Source organism: Theobroma cacao, chromosome 9 (assembly GCF_000208745.1).
Source record: "Theobroma cacao cultivar B97-61/B2 chromosome 9, Criollo_cocoa_genome_V2, whole genome shotgun sequence".
NCBI lineage: Eukaryota > Viridiplantae > Streptophyta > Magnoliopsida > Malvales > Malvaceae > Theobroma > Theobroma cacao.
The window spans coordinates 8080137-8093575 of record NC_030858.1 but is presented as its reverse complement, the minus strand read 5'-3'; the positions used below and the strand labels follow the sequence as shown (position 1 = coordinate 8093575).

The window sequence follows — 13439 nt, the reverse complement described above, 5'->3', positions numbered from 1 at the left end:
ATTTTGTAGAAAATGAGACAGAGAAATAATTTGATACAGCTGAATTAAACACAGTTAGACAAAATCCATAGCTGCTTTTCGCTGGCCTGGATCTAACTTAAAATCTTACAAGCACTTAGCACTTCATGCTGCAAGACAAAAATCATCAAGTCAAACGCTAATTCTCGATCACCACCATCAAGTAGACTTGGGGATGAGTTAACCCATTCTTGGCTCGGCTTGATTGTGAATTACATGGGATGTGAGCGTGGGAAATATCTTTGTTTATGGGGTTAATTTATAACTCACTTGATATCAAGAGTTAATCTTGAATGAATGTTTTATTTTTCAAAAATTCATTCTGCAATTTAACTCTAAACCAATAACAAAAAATGTTATTTATTATCTCATATCATTTTTGGATATCTAGATAAAATAGCATCACTTTCCTTCGTTATATACTTGAATTAAAAAAAAATGACATTTTAATTTAGCTATGCCTTACTTTATTACCAGGGCTGACTTGTTCATCATTCCGACTCGTTGCATGACAAGCCCATACCCATCCTACGGACCAACAAAATTTGCTAAACTCTAGTAACTAACTAACAAAGGCCTAATTTCCTATTGTCTATTTATCCACTTAATGTAGGCCCCACACTCCCTCTAACTACCAACCACTCCTATCAGCTTCCCTCTCTCTCCCTCCCATCTCCCTCTAGCCATGTCTTCTCCACCCTCATGGCCTCCCCTCTATCTCCAATCCCTTTTCCGCCCTTTCTCTCCTCTTCCTCCACCACCCTCACTCGCCGCTCCCTCCTCCTCTCCTCCTCCTTCTCCACCGCCCTCAACACCCCATCCTTATCTTCATCCTCATTATCACCCCCACTAGACACCACAATCACTGACCGCGTCTTCCTTGACTTCTCCCTCTGCCCCACCTACTTCCGCTCTACTGTTACCAACACATCCACGACCGCCGCCGCCGCAGATACCCCTCTCTGTACGGACCCTACTCCTTTAGGCCGCATAGTCCTCGGCCTCTATGGCAACCTCCTCCCTCTCACAGTCTCCACTTTCAAGCTCATGTGCACATCTTCCTCCTACAAAAACACTCTCGTCCACAAAGTATTTCCAGGACAGTTCTTTCAAGCTGGACGCCAAGGCCGAAGCCGAGAGTACGGCGAGGTCCATCTCCTTCCTGCCTTGGACTTGCCTCTGAACACCGAGACTGTTGACTCTAAGGCCTTCTTGCTTAGACATTCAAGGGCTGGCGTCGTTTCGCTTTGTTTATCAGAGAACGATGATGATGATGAGGTTAAGCTTGGTTCTGATTATAGGAATGTTGAGTTCTTGATCACTACAGGGCCTGGTCCCTGCCCTCAGCTGGATAATAACAACATTGTTTTTGGGACAGTGCTTGAAGGTAAGGTTTCGGTCTGTCTGTTATGTCAGCAGTGCTTAAATTTAGATTTTATGTATAGTTTAGCATATATGCATTTAATTTCTGCTGATTTCGTTAATGAAGTTTCGTTCGGGGGGATAAAGTAGTGAAATTCAGTTAATTAGTAGGTAATATATGCAGGTGCATGTTTTATTTCTTCTGAGGAGGTTAGTCTGATGGGTTTGGTAATGTTCAATTTGGGTACTTTATGAATAGAGTTTGTAGGAAAGAATGGCATTGCACAAATTCAAATTTCTTTATATGTCTAAAATATGTGATTGCGATGGTAAGTGGTGATTGTAGCTGTTCCCAGTTGGTAGAGAGACTAGCTAGAGAACTGGTTACTGATGTTTTGCAGTTTCTTTCAGTTTTCTTTATTGAAATTTTGCATAAAAACTTGAAGGTAGTTCTTTTCTAATGATTCCTCAAAAGCAAACAGCTTCCTTATAAATACTCTGTTTGTTAAAATTGGAATCACACTGTTGCGAGAAGTAGGACTTTGGAACGCAGTTGTTGGACAATATTAATTTTGGAACTTTATTATCTATTTTTGAAATGGCCTTATGAGGTGAGTTATTTCTTACAATTTTCTCTATTATATATATATAGTTCTTATTTTTGGAGTGTCTTTGGTCTTGTCTAATTCCCCCACAATTATAAACTTTGTGAGAATCAAGGCATAATAAATCCATTTGGATGGCATCTCTCAGTAATTGAATTGAACAAGAATATCTGAATCATGTTTTTGTAAATTTGCTCAAGTTTAGCAAATGTTACTCTCTAGGGTTGAATGTAACAACAAAACAAAATACACCAGGGGCTTTGGGTTCATTGCAGTGATTTTTGTAGCCTAATTTGGTTTTACTACAGCTTAAACTCTTTTGCTGAGGGGCTGCTACTTTTGTTCCGAGGATGATAGCATCTGGTTTTGAGTCGCTTTGATTGGGTTGTAGTCACAGTTCCAAGTACTGTATGTTAGCTTCTATGCCAAAAGGAGTCTTTTACCATATAAAGTTCCAGACTCAGAATAGCATTTTAGCTCTTCTATCAATAAAACACCAACTTTCAAAAGAAAAAAAAAGTGCCACAGGGTTAGTAGAGCACATGTGTCTCTAATCGTGTTAAGGAAAAGGTTAACCTCATCTGACTTCAAATGCCTTTGCCCTTTCCTTTTGTCCTCTTTGGAGGCTTGTTCTTAATTCGAAATCCATCTACACCAGCAAAATCGAGATCTTTTAAATGCTGTGACTTCTTCCAAAGGAAATGCTTTCTGTTCCATTAATTATATCTTGAAGGTTGCTGCTATAGTTAAAATGAATGAGTAACCTTAAGACAGCTTGCCACTGTTAGAGGAGAATCACAAAATCTCTCCACATTTATTGAATATAAACGAGTTTAGATCCTTGAACATTATGTCTTGTTGCTTTGATGCATATTGCATTCTAATGACTTGTGTCTGTTCTGGTTTGCCTTTCTAGTGAAACACATACCATTTGTAGCATGTGGTTCTGCATGCATGCTGATGCAAATGCGCCACACTTGTGTAGATATTACCAATTCTCAAACTCTGATATTACTGTCAATATGATAGGTATCTGTAGTGCGGTATGAACCTCTAGAAGTGTTTGTCCTTTTGAAAACTGAAGAATTCTATAAGGCTTTTTGATATGCAGGAACAGGAAATTTTTTCTGGAAATTGTTGCTATCTACTCTTCATTGTCCTTGTGCGTTTTACACACATTGTCTAGATTTTAAGAAATAATTTGCCACCTTTTGAACTTTGATTTCATTTCAATTTCAGGTTTGGATGTTGTGACAGCAATCGCTTCCATCCCAACCTACAAACCTTCTGAAAGAATTCGCCTACTAAATGACTTGGCTGAATTTTTTGGAGATGAAAGAGCACAGAAAGGTCGCACGTTATGGAACAGGCCCCTTAAAACTGTTTACATCAGTGACTGTGGAGAGGTCCAAGTTACAAAGCCTTCTATGTCACCTACTCTGCCGTAAGAAACAAGTAATATATTCATTCTTTAGCCTCCCCTTTTGCATGTTCAAACTCTCGTCGTGTAACTTGTCCGATCTTGCCGGAAAATTTCGTACCAATATCTATGCATGAAAGAAAGAGAGAAAAGTATTGCCCTTCAAACTTCAAACTCGGATACTGTCTGTAACTAGGAGCAAAGCTACATGCTGCCAATGATGGTACGGTAAGGGAGGTTTTGTTTTGCCCCTCATCATCCTTTGCAGGCAAATCTTAGCGCCCACTGCATGGTTGATCACGGCTTACTGCTAAAACCGGGGCTTAATTAACAAACTAAGCTAGTCTAGTAGGCTAGAAGAGTAGAACAAACAAGAGCAAAATTAAGAGAATCATAGCAGATTGGATTTAACATGGTTAGGATCTAGAGCCCAAGCTATTAAACCTGGGCTTTGAGATTGAAGGTTTCAAAACTTTATGGAAAAATCAATTATAAAAGTTAAAAAGAACTAATAAATATTTATTAAAATGATATTTATAATCAATATATTTTATCTTCCTGAATAAGTATTTATATGTACCTGTTAAACTGTTTAAACATCGATGAATACAGTAAACCGTTGAACTTGTTACTAAAATCTATGTTATTAACAATAAACTATTTAGCACCGAATTGACAAAGCTTGAACACCATGTTGACATCACGAGGGAACTTGGAGCTTAATTAGGGTAGGCTAAGGTTGAAAATGTTGAATTTTTTATTACCAAAAACCATGAGACATGTCATCCCACACTTTACAAGAAAAATCTTGAGCATATCAAATGGCCTATCTATTACATGTAGAGAAGGTGGTCTCTTAGTCAGATCCTTCGACTTGTAGTGTAAGATACATGGAATTTTTCATTATTGATGGCCGAGTGTTCGTAGCAAAAAGCTGTTCAAGCTATGCTGAGTAAGAGGGGGCAAGCCGGGACCATTTGGGTCAACTTTAATGGGTTTCAAAGTTCAAACTCAGCAATGAATGAATTTGGCTCCTTGGCTTCATTCAACCAGTAGCTGTTGCAACATGTAATTTTGAATGATTCCTATTTCCTCCTACCGACAGAATAAAAACCCATATTCAATTTAATAGTGCCCCAAAAATGCTTAGGCATTGCTACTTAAACCAACTTAACTTACCTATAGCACTAGTTAGTCAAGGTTAGGTGAAGTTTTGAAATTAAATAGTGGGTTCAGTATTTGATATACAAAAAAATTAATCAAGTCGCTATTTGAGAAAATCAGAAATCATTATTATATATTTAATTAAAGTGAGAAAATGCCTTGAAATGTAATTAACATAAACCAGTGATTGAATATAGAAAATCGAGTTCATAATTTATAAAAATAAATATTTATTTTCTTTTGCTGGCAGCGGTCCCTGGTTAGCCTGCAACGGACAGGTGAAGGGATGTAGTTCGTTCTCCTAGATGGTCCCACCGGTGGTCCAATGAAATATGAGGATGACACGTGTAGAACGTACGGAGACAAGGAGCTGGAAATGGGCAATGGTGTCATCATAGGGCTTCTTGGCTTCTTGCAATGAAATTCACAGTGTCCTTGCCTTTCGAGCTGGGCCTCGTCCTTTTTTCGGTCAAAGGCTTGACCTAATTTTGCAGAGCAATGTTTTTTCACTGACCAAAACAATAAATATTTATTTTTTTTGTTCTGGTTTGGTAAATATGCTAAAACACAAAACTAAAAACAAAAATGTACATTTCCTTTTACCTTTGCCTTTAAAGCATAAAGCTAAGGAACAAGTCAGAGACTGACGGATCACCCGATATAATAATAAAAAAAGTTGGTTAGGGTGATATTTACAAGAAACAAAACTATATTGAATGTATTTTCTTTTAAATTTAATGAAAAACAGTATCTTAAACCTAAAAACTCTTCTTTAAAACAATATTCTAACAATTCTGAATCAATACTTATAATTATTGTTAACTTAATCATTAAACCATGATAACTTTTTAACAAATTACGATCATTATGGAAAAACGAAACATAGTGAAGTCTATTTGATGAAGGTATCGATTTAATGAATTTTTATGGAAGTAAAAACAAAATTTTGTTGATATTTGTATGTGAATACTTAAAATGGAAAAATGGTTTAGCAGATAAATACGGTAATTATTTTTGGTTTTGTTGTATGACATGAATGGCTACCCGTAAAGAGAGATGAAAGACGCAAGTAACGGAAGATGTGTCTAGGTCTTTTATAGTAACCTTATTATTTTGATTTGGCTGTGATTCTACTTGAAATACTAGTATTATTACAAAAGGTTTTTATGTAATTAAAGGAGGTAAACCAGTGAAACAGAAGAGACAAAAAAGCCAACCAAATTAACCACCAAAGACCTAGAAATTTAACTCAAACGTCAATAGTTGTTCCCTTGCATCATAGATCCCCCTTTGTCTTTATTACCACAATCCCTCCAACAACCGCGCCTTCCTCTCTTTCTTTCCTTCTTTCTTCTACAAGACTCTCTCTCTCTCTCTCTCTCTTCTTATCTTCTTCTTTACTAAAACTCCAACCCTTCAAAGCCCTTTCATCTCTTTCTCTGAACATGGCTTTCGATGGCTTTGTCTCCGACCACACCAAAAACATGCAAACCCTTGCTCTAAACGGAACCGCTGCATCGGCTTCTGCCTCAGCTGCTGCCGACGTCGACCACTGGGAAAGAGCCAAACACAAGGCCGAGATAATGGGACATCCCATGTACGACCAGCTGTTGGAAGCACACGTCGCTTGTCTGCGTGTTGCTACGCCTGTTGACCAGCTCGCTAAGATCGACGCTCAGTTGGCTAGGTCCCAGGAAGTCTTGGCTAAGTACTCAGCTACCGCTGCTACTGCTTCTGACGATGAACTCGATCACTTCATGGTAAACCCTTTTCTCTTCTTGTTTCTTGATTTGGGCTCTTTGCTTTTCTTTTTTTGGCTTAGTTCTTGTTATCTTTCTTATTTGGGTCACCGTTGACCGGTTGGTTTTAGGTCTTTTTTTCTTTTTTCTTTTTTTAGTTATGATCCATTGGTTATACTGAGTTTTTTTTTTTTATTTTCTATTTGTAGTATACAAATTTTTTTGTTAATTATTTGCTTTTAATGAGTAGCTGGACTTATGGGTTTTTATTTTACAACAGTATGTGACTATTTTAGGAAAGGATTTCTCTTCAAGCTAGAGATTTTTTGTTTTCATGCTTTTTCTTTTTTTAGCTATGGAGATGCTGCTCCTTAATAAAGCTGAAGTTTTTAATCTAACCCTTTTACTTTTTTGGTTTCTTATTATGTAATTTAGTTAAAGAAATGAGGGGAGATAGATGGGTTTTGGGATGTTTTATGTTGGTAGTATTTTATGTGTCAACTAAAAAGATGGTATGCTGGAGTTTCTTAGTGGAGGATAGTACTTGAAGGTGTGCCTTGTGATGTGAACCAGAATGTGCTTTTGTGGCTTCATTGGATGGATGATGCTTTTCAGTACCCTAATAATGGAACTTTTGGAGTGCTCTCAAGAATCTTTTGTTTCTTGATTGTTGTAATATGTCTCTCCTTGCTTACGGAATTTGTTCTTGCGTGAAGGACCAACTTTCAGTTTCTGCCATTTTTTTTTTGGGTGGGGGGGAGGGGGGGATTGTTAGGTTTCTGTTTCCATATTGTTTCCGATTCTGGATGAGCATCAGTGCTCGGGCCTTCTGAGTGAATTAGTATCAGTTTGATGGTATAAACATGCAAGTACCAACTGGCAATTTAGTTGTTCAATGTTTTTCCCCTTTAACTGTGTAAAGAAAACTTAATTGAATTCTTAAATTTCCAATGGTTTGAGCTATTCTTTTTTTGTTTTTTACATATTATTTGGAATAAGAAATTGCTGTTGGAGATAGCTGGAAGCATGATCTTGGTTTCAACTCTGGATGATACTGCAACTAATTTTTCTATCCAAGCGTCTATATTCCTCATTTGGTCTTTCTTGATAATAGCAGATATATTCTCTATGATGCCATTAAGTATTTCGGAGACCAAGCTAAAAAAGTTAACTCAGTTATGGAAAAAAAAATTGTGTTTCAATCAGGCATCTGATAGTATTAGAAATCTGTTACTTTTTTAGAACTATTTTTGTTGCTTGGATTGCACCTTTATCAGTCTTTATGGTGTTGGACAGTCTTCTAAAGTATAGTGGTTTCTTTGGTCAACCTGGCCATAGAAAGCATTCGTACAAGCCAGCATTACAGGTCTTGAAAGAGCTGGCATTATTTTTAAGACAAGCTAAACATGACCTGTCTATATTTAAGGAAGTGGTTTCTTGAATTTGACAATGCAAGAAATTTTTCACAATAATCTTTACTTTTATGATGAGGCGTAGGATTATGCAATTATGGGACTCACGATAGATTATTGTCCATTATTGTTAAAAATCATTTGAAGTGATGTCTTTTAAGTTTTGATCTGCCTTTATTGTATATTTTGTGGAATAAGGAATAGATCAGAATTTCCCTGTCCCCTCTGTTTCACATAGTTGCCTCACCAGATCAATCCCCTAAAATTTTTTGTAAGCTGCTGTAAATATTCAATGATTTTATTGAATATTTAATAGGTATGAGATGGTTTATTTCCCTTTTGCCTTTTTTTTTCCTTCTCAGCTTTCTAATATAGACATGTTATATGTGATCATTGGCATCTTTTGAATATTCTCTCTTTTCTCCCTTTAATGTAGACAAATTATGTTCTATTGCTTGGTTTCTTTAAAGACCAATTGCAACAACATGTCCGTGTTCATGCAATGGAAGCAGTTATGGCTTGTTGGGATCTTGAGCAATCACTTCAAAGTTTAACAGGTAAATAGTTCACCTTAAGGTGAACAGCTTTTGGAACAGATAGCAGAAAGTAGTAGTAGCATGCAAGTGCATCATTCTAATGCATTGGAGCTATGTTATCCGTAATGATTGCATCTTTTAATTAGTTATGTATTTTCCTTTTTCTGGTTTCTAAATGATGCTCCAACTATTCAAGTGTCAGTGCTCTGATAGTAGCATCCATATTCCAGGCTTCATGTCACATCCATTCTACTTAAATCTTCCTTGTTATGTCTTTCCTCTATCAGGAAATGTTTTGGAGGTTTAGATTAAGCATATGCATTAAGAGGTCTTAGTTCCTAGCTAAGTTTTAATTTTTATTTTCGTTAGAAATTTTTATCATTTCCTTTTCTTTTTGTTTTTCTTCCAGACTATCTTTTACCGCCAACCATTCTCGTTGATCCAGGGTTGAACCGGTTTTTTATACACCATTATATTTGTTAGCTCCCTTCTAGTGAACCTTGTGTTGAGACTTCTCTGAGCTATAAGTTGTAGATAGTTAAGCCACCTTTCTCTCTCTCTCTCTCTCTCTCTCTCTCTATCACACACACCTCCCTGTAAAAGCCAAACTGACAGCTATGGCCAATGAAGAACAATGCTAATCACTATGATATTGTCCCTTTAATTCACCTAGAACTGAAAAAGGGTCTATACATAAGCCTTAGAAGTTGGTTTCAGTATTTGAATTCTACATCTAGCTTTCCCACCAGCTATAATTCATAATAATGAACTTATCCTTCCCTGTTTATTTTATTCTTTTAGTATTACTGCATTAACCATGGATTAAACTGGCTAAACTTAGATCTAAGCCATGAAGTATTGAACAGGTGTATCTCCAGGTGAAGGCACTGGTGCAACCATGTCTGATGATGAAGATGAAGTGGTAGATAGTGATACAAGCTTGTTTGATGGAAGTTTGGATGGGATTGACAGCATGGGATTTGGTCCTCTCATTCCATCTGAAACTGAGAGGTCCTTGATGGAGCGTGTTAGGCAAGAACTGAAGCATGAGCTGAAGCAGGTATGCTTTCTTAAACTTAATAGTGGAAAGACTTGACATATACTCTGCACCTAAATGTGCTTTCTGCATTTTAGGGTTACAAGGAGAAAATTGTGGTCGTTAGAGAGGAAATTCTGCGTAAGAGAAGGGCTGGAAAGCTACCAGGTGACACCACCTCCCTCTTAAAAGCTTGGTGGCAGTCACATTCTAAATGGCCTTACCCAACAGTGAGTGTGATATATTTCCTGGGTAGCTCTGTTGACCTTATGATACGTACTTTTCAACAGTTTTCTGACAAAATGTTGTTGCAGGAGGAAGACAAAGCAAGATTAGTGCAGGAAACCGGATTGCAGTTAAAGCAGATTAACAATTGGTTTATAAACCAGAGAAAAAGGAATTGGCAGAGTAACCCATCTACTTCTCTGAAAAGCAAACGTAAGAGGTAGGCTGCTTATGAATGTGTTTCTCAATCAAAATGAGCTTTTCTCAAGAATCATTCGCCAAATTTAATTTGGAAAAAGAAGTAATGCAGGTAAAACCAGCAATGAACACTTAATGTAAATTAAAAGCTATAGAAAACTACTTGTTTCGCTTTCTGCCTATACTGGTGGAAATTCAGCTTCGAGCATGCATTATAGGCCATTGCAATGGAAAGTCTGGGTACAAGACAACTTCCGTTGAGTGCTTTATTTTGTTAACGTGGTTAGCTATCATCAATAACAAGTTTTGTGGTTCAGCTTTACAAATGGGTTGGCATCAGCACCAATCAGTTTTAGTCAATAGGTAATCCGCCGATAGGTAATGATATCTGTGTAACTATGTTGTTTTAGATTCTTGAAATTTAGAGCCTACAAGACTGTAAGAAAAGTCCTCTACATAGAATTAATGTATCATAGGTAGCTGTAAATTTTCAGCTCATGCTTTTATATCTGTGGACAAGAATGGCTTTAAGTCATGGGTTTATAATGTAATTATCAACTTGTTCATACTATATGTAATGTTTTACCTGTGAATTGATTGAAGGTTAATGCTTGCAATAATATGTAGACAGAGACATGGGGTTTGAGGTATTTCATTTTCGATTGGTCAAACTATTTAATAACACCACCTAGATTTCTGGTGTAGCTTCCATATCATCTATTCGTGGAATGGTTCCATGGTTCTTTTTTGTATGTGCTGTATCAGCGGTTTTCCATTTGATAAATGTCATTGTACAATCCAGAAAGGATATACAGGATCAATTAAAATTTTGTTTAAGGGAACAATAATAAACTAGCAAGGGCTAGGTATCAAATAACGGGACTTGTGACCGCAACTTAGCATATATGTATTTTGGCTAAATGAAATCTCATTCATCTTAAAGTCAGGAAGAAATCCTGTTAGTGATACAAAACAAAACAAGCTGCATGAGAAGGTAGGCAGAAAGCACAAAGAAACAAATACAACGATAATACAAAACCAATACAATCATACCTAACCACAAAAACAAAGCGTAATTAATGCTTCAAAACTTCTTCCTTAAGTCTCCGGCTGCAACATAAAAGTCTATTACTCAGAGTATTTTGAGATGTGGGAGAGACAATTTGCTGTGAGCAACACAATTTACTTCATGGGGTTAAATTAGCTGCAGGATTCTTTGGTCCTTAATGTCTTCTATAATTTCTCCCCTGCCTTTAAGCATAAATTACTCGTGCATATACATAAACAAATAGTTTATATTCATGTCCACATAAGTGACTTGACTTAAACCTCTATATCTTAATAAAAAAATTTTCAAAGCTTTGGGTTGCTGAAGCGAAAGGAAAGTATCCCTGTTTCTGCTTAATCTGCAGAACTATTGTCAAAGCAGCGCTGAGTAAAACCAGGAAATAGACAACATAAGAAATATCATGGTTCAAAATGTTGTTTGTTGTTGCCTGGTTGCAAAAGGACAAGGCATGAGTGTCTGCTTTTTCAGTTTCGCCTATATGGTTTCTCTAACAACAATTTTCCAAACTGTCATGCAGTATAATATGCATTTCTTTATGTAAAGCATTCAAGGTATCGCTCCATGTCCACCAGGCAAAGTAACTAAGGTGTATGAATATGCCTTGTACCAATACTAGAATATCGAGTTTAACAATTTGTCCCCTATGCTAGCTCGCTAATTACATCTTGTATTGAAATCTTGATCTGAATTGGTTGGGAGTTGTTCATACCTGAAAACAGGTTTGCCATAAATGAAAGGCAGGCATAGCTTAAGGTGCAAATACAAACAGATTCTATTCAAACTCCATTTCAGAGGCCCTACATACAAATTAATTGACATAACGCCCATACCTTGCAGTTCAATTTACGTTAACTATGTTCCAGGTTTGCAAGAATCAAAATAAGCCAAAGAATATAACTATACTTCACATGGATTCCAATTAAGAGGGTATAAAGGAAATCATATATATGCAAACATTTTGATCAGTATCATTAATTTGCATATGCTGAGAAAGAGATACCAATCATTAAACCAGTGTGATTACATTCCTGACCCAGCCCGCTGTCTCTCGTCCGAAAATGGAGCAACAAACCTGTCGGAGAAATCCTGAAGCAAATCATCTCCTTCTTTATCCGCACCATCGTCAAAGTTGAGAGCATAGCTATAAGAATCATACTGAAACCTGTTCTTTCGAGTCCTACGCTTATTGCAATATCCACTCATCTTCCTTATAAAATTCTTCCACTTTGGCCCTGCAAGTTTTTCCGAGACTTCTTTCACTTTCTTCAGTTTGCTTTTCCACCATGTCTGTGTGGGCTCTCCTCTCTGGTGCACTAAGGAATCAGTTTCCTCGATGTCGTTTCGCCGCCATTTGAGGCAGAAGAGACTAAACCAATCACATCCTTTATCCCAAACTTCCTCTTCATGGTCATCAACATCCTCTCCTTGTAATGGTGAATGCTTGTGCATGAAGATTGGTTTCTCTTCGGAATTTGTCATGGGAAGGAAAAATATAAATTAAAGATAGAAAAATAAGGCTAATGGTTTTGGATTGTGACGAAAGGAGGCTTTTATATGGAGAAGTTCTAAGAGGTTTAGGGGAAGTTCAAAAGAATTTGATTAGAGAAGCCATGCAAGGAAGTTGAAGAGAAACAAGCAAGGAAATATCATGGGAGGTGGAAATAAGGAGTCTTGTAAGCAATGCCTTGAGTAGGATAGATTATCATCAAGGCCCAATATAAAAATGCCACCTGTATGAAGAAGAAGAATCTTGGCTATCTAATGCTTAGAGGGGTCAATTTTATTGGTCATTCACTAGGGTGCGTAACAGTTTGTGATTAGTAGGGAACACGGAAAATGATAAGCTAGGGACTTGAATTTGACCCACTCCGTTTGGCGGCCCATTGCAACGCGGCAATGGAAATAACGCGGCTGGAAAGAGGAAAATGGCATCAGGTGTCACTGAAGAAATGCTCATGCTAATGCTGGGGTCAAAAATATCAGCACTAAATTCATTGCATTCGAATTTTGAATAAGTGTGCTAATTTAATTAATTGAGTTTTGACTATTAAGTGTTTAGCTTAATTATAATCCAAAATTGTTAGGTAATCCTGCCAAACCTGAGCTACTTGTGATCCATTTTAGCATGCTGAATTAATCGTCTTTAGCTTAACAATCACTTACATAATTCAACACATCCAACCCATTTAAATCAATTACATTATAAATTTATAAGTTAATAAATTAGCAACCGGCTTGCCAGGGTCCCTAGCTGATTGTCCTTCAGATCATTGGCGCAAGCATTCTGGTTTCAAGTCATAGACTAAATGCTGTTCTGCTAACTAGGTGGCCAATGCCATAGATCATTGGTTTTAGTGCAAAACCATCCCCCTCCCCGCATGTTGCACATCTATAAGCTTGAGAACAGAAAATTTAGGTCTATGAAACTGGATATACGAAACAATTCAACCCTGTTAGATTGACAGGATATGCACGATTTCACCATAATTAACCAATAAATTGCATATCAGGACACTTTTCACTTATAATGGAATTGTAAGAGCTAACACAATCAAGCCAGTATAATTTCTACAAAAATAGGGGNAATAGGGGGGGGGGGGGGGGGGGGGGTGGTTTTGTAACTTAGTTCCCTGTATTACATTCAAGCCAAGCACA

At 37.1% G+C, this 13439-nt stretch overlaps 3 protein-coding genes across 3 annotated transcripts; 2 read left to right on the top strand and 1 right to left on the bottom strand.

Annotated features, from left to right (window-relative positions):
• Window positions 649–3582, top strand: LOC18588913 (peptidyl-prolyl cis-trans isomerase CYP28, chloroplastic). The gene is made up of 2 exons (XM_018128504.1): window positions 649–1405; window positions 3225–3582. Exons 1-2 carry the CDS (start codon window positions 721–723, stop codon window positions 3431–3433), a joined length of 894 nt encoding a protein of 297 aa, XP_017983993.1. The 5' UTR covers window positions 649–720; the 3' UTR covers window positions 3434–3582.
• Window positions 5873–10365, top strand: LOC18588912 (homeobox protein knotted-1-like 3). The gene is made up of 5 exons (XM_018127937.1): window positions 5873–6329; window positions 8157–8277; window positions 9123–9316; window positions 9391–9522; window positions 9607–10365. The coding sequence occupies exons 1-5, from the start codon at window positions 6015–6017 to the stop codon at window positions 9739–9741; spliced, it is 897 nt and encodes a 298-aa protein (XP_017983426.1). The 5' UTR covers window positions 5873–6014; the 3' UTR covers window positions 9742–10365.
• LOC18588911 lies at window positions 11539–12397 on the bottom strand. Its single transcript, XM_007013635.2, has one exon. The coding sequence runs from the start codon at window positions 12261–12263 to the stop codon at window positions 11805–11807; it is 459 nt and encodes a 152-aa protein (XP_007013697.1). The 5' UTR covers window positions 12264–12397; the 3' UTR covers window positions 11539–11804.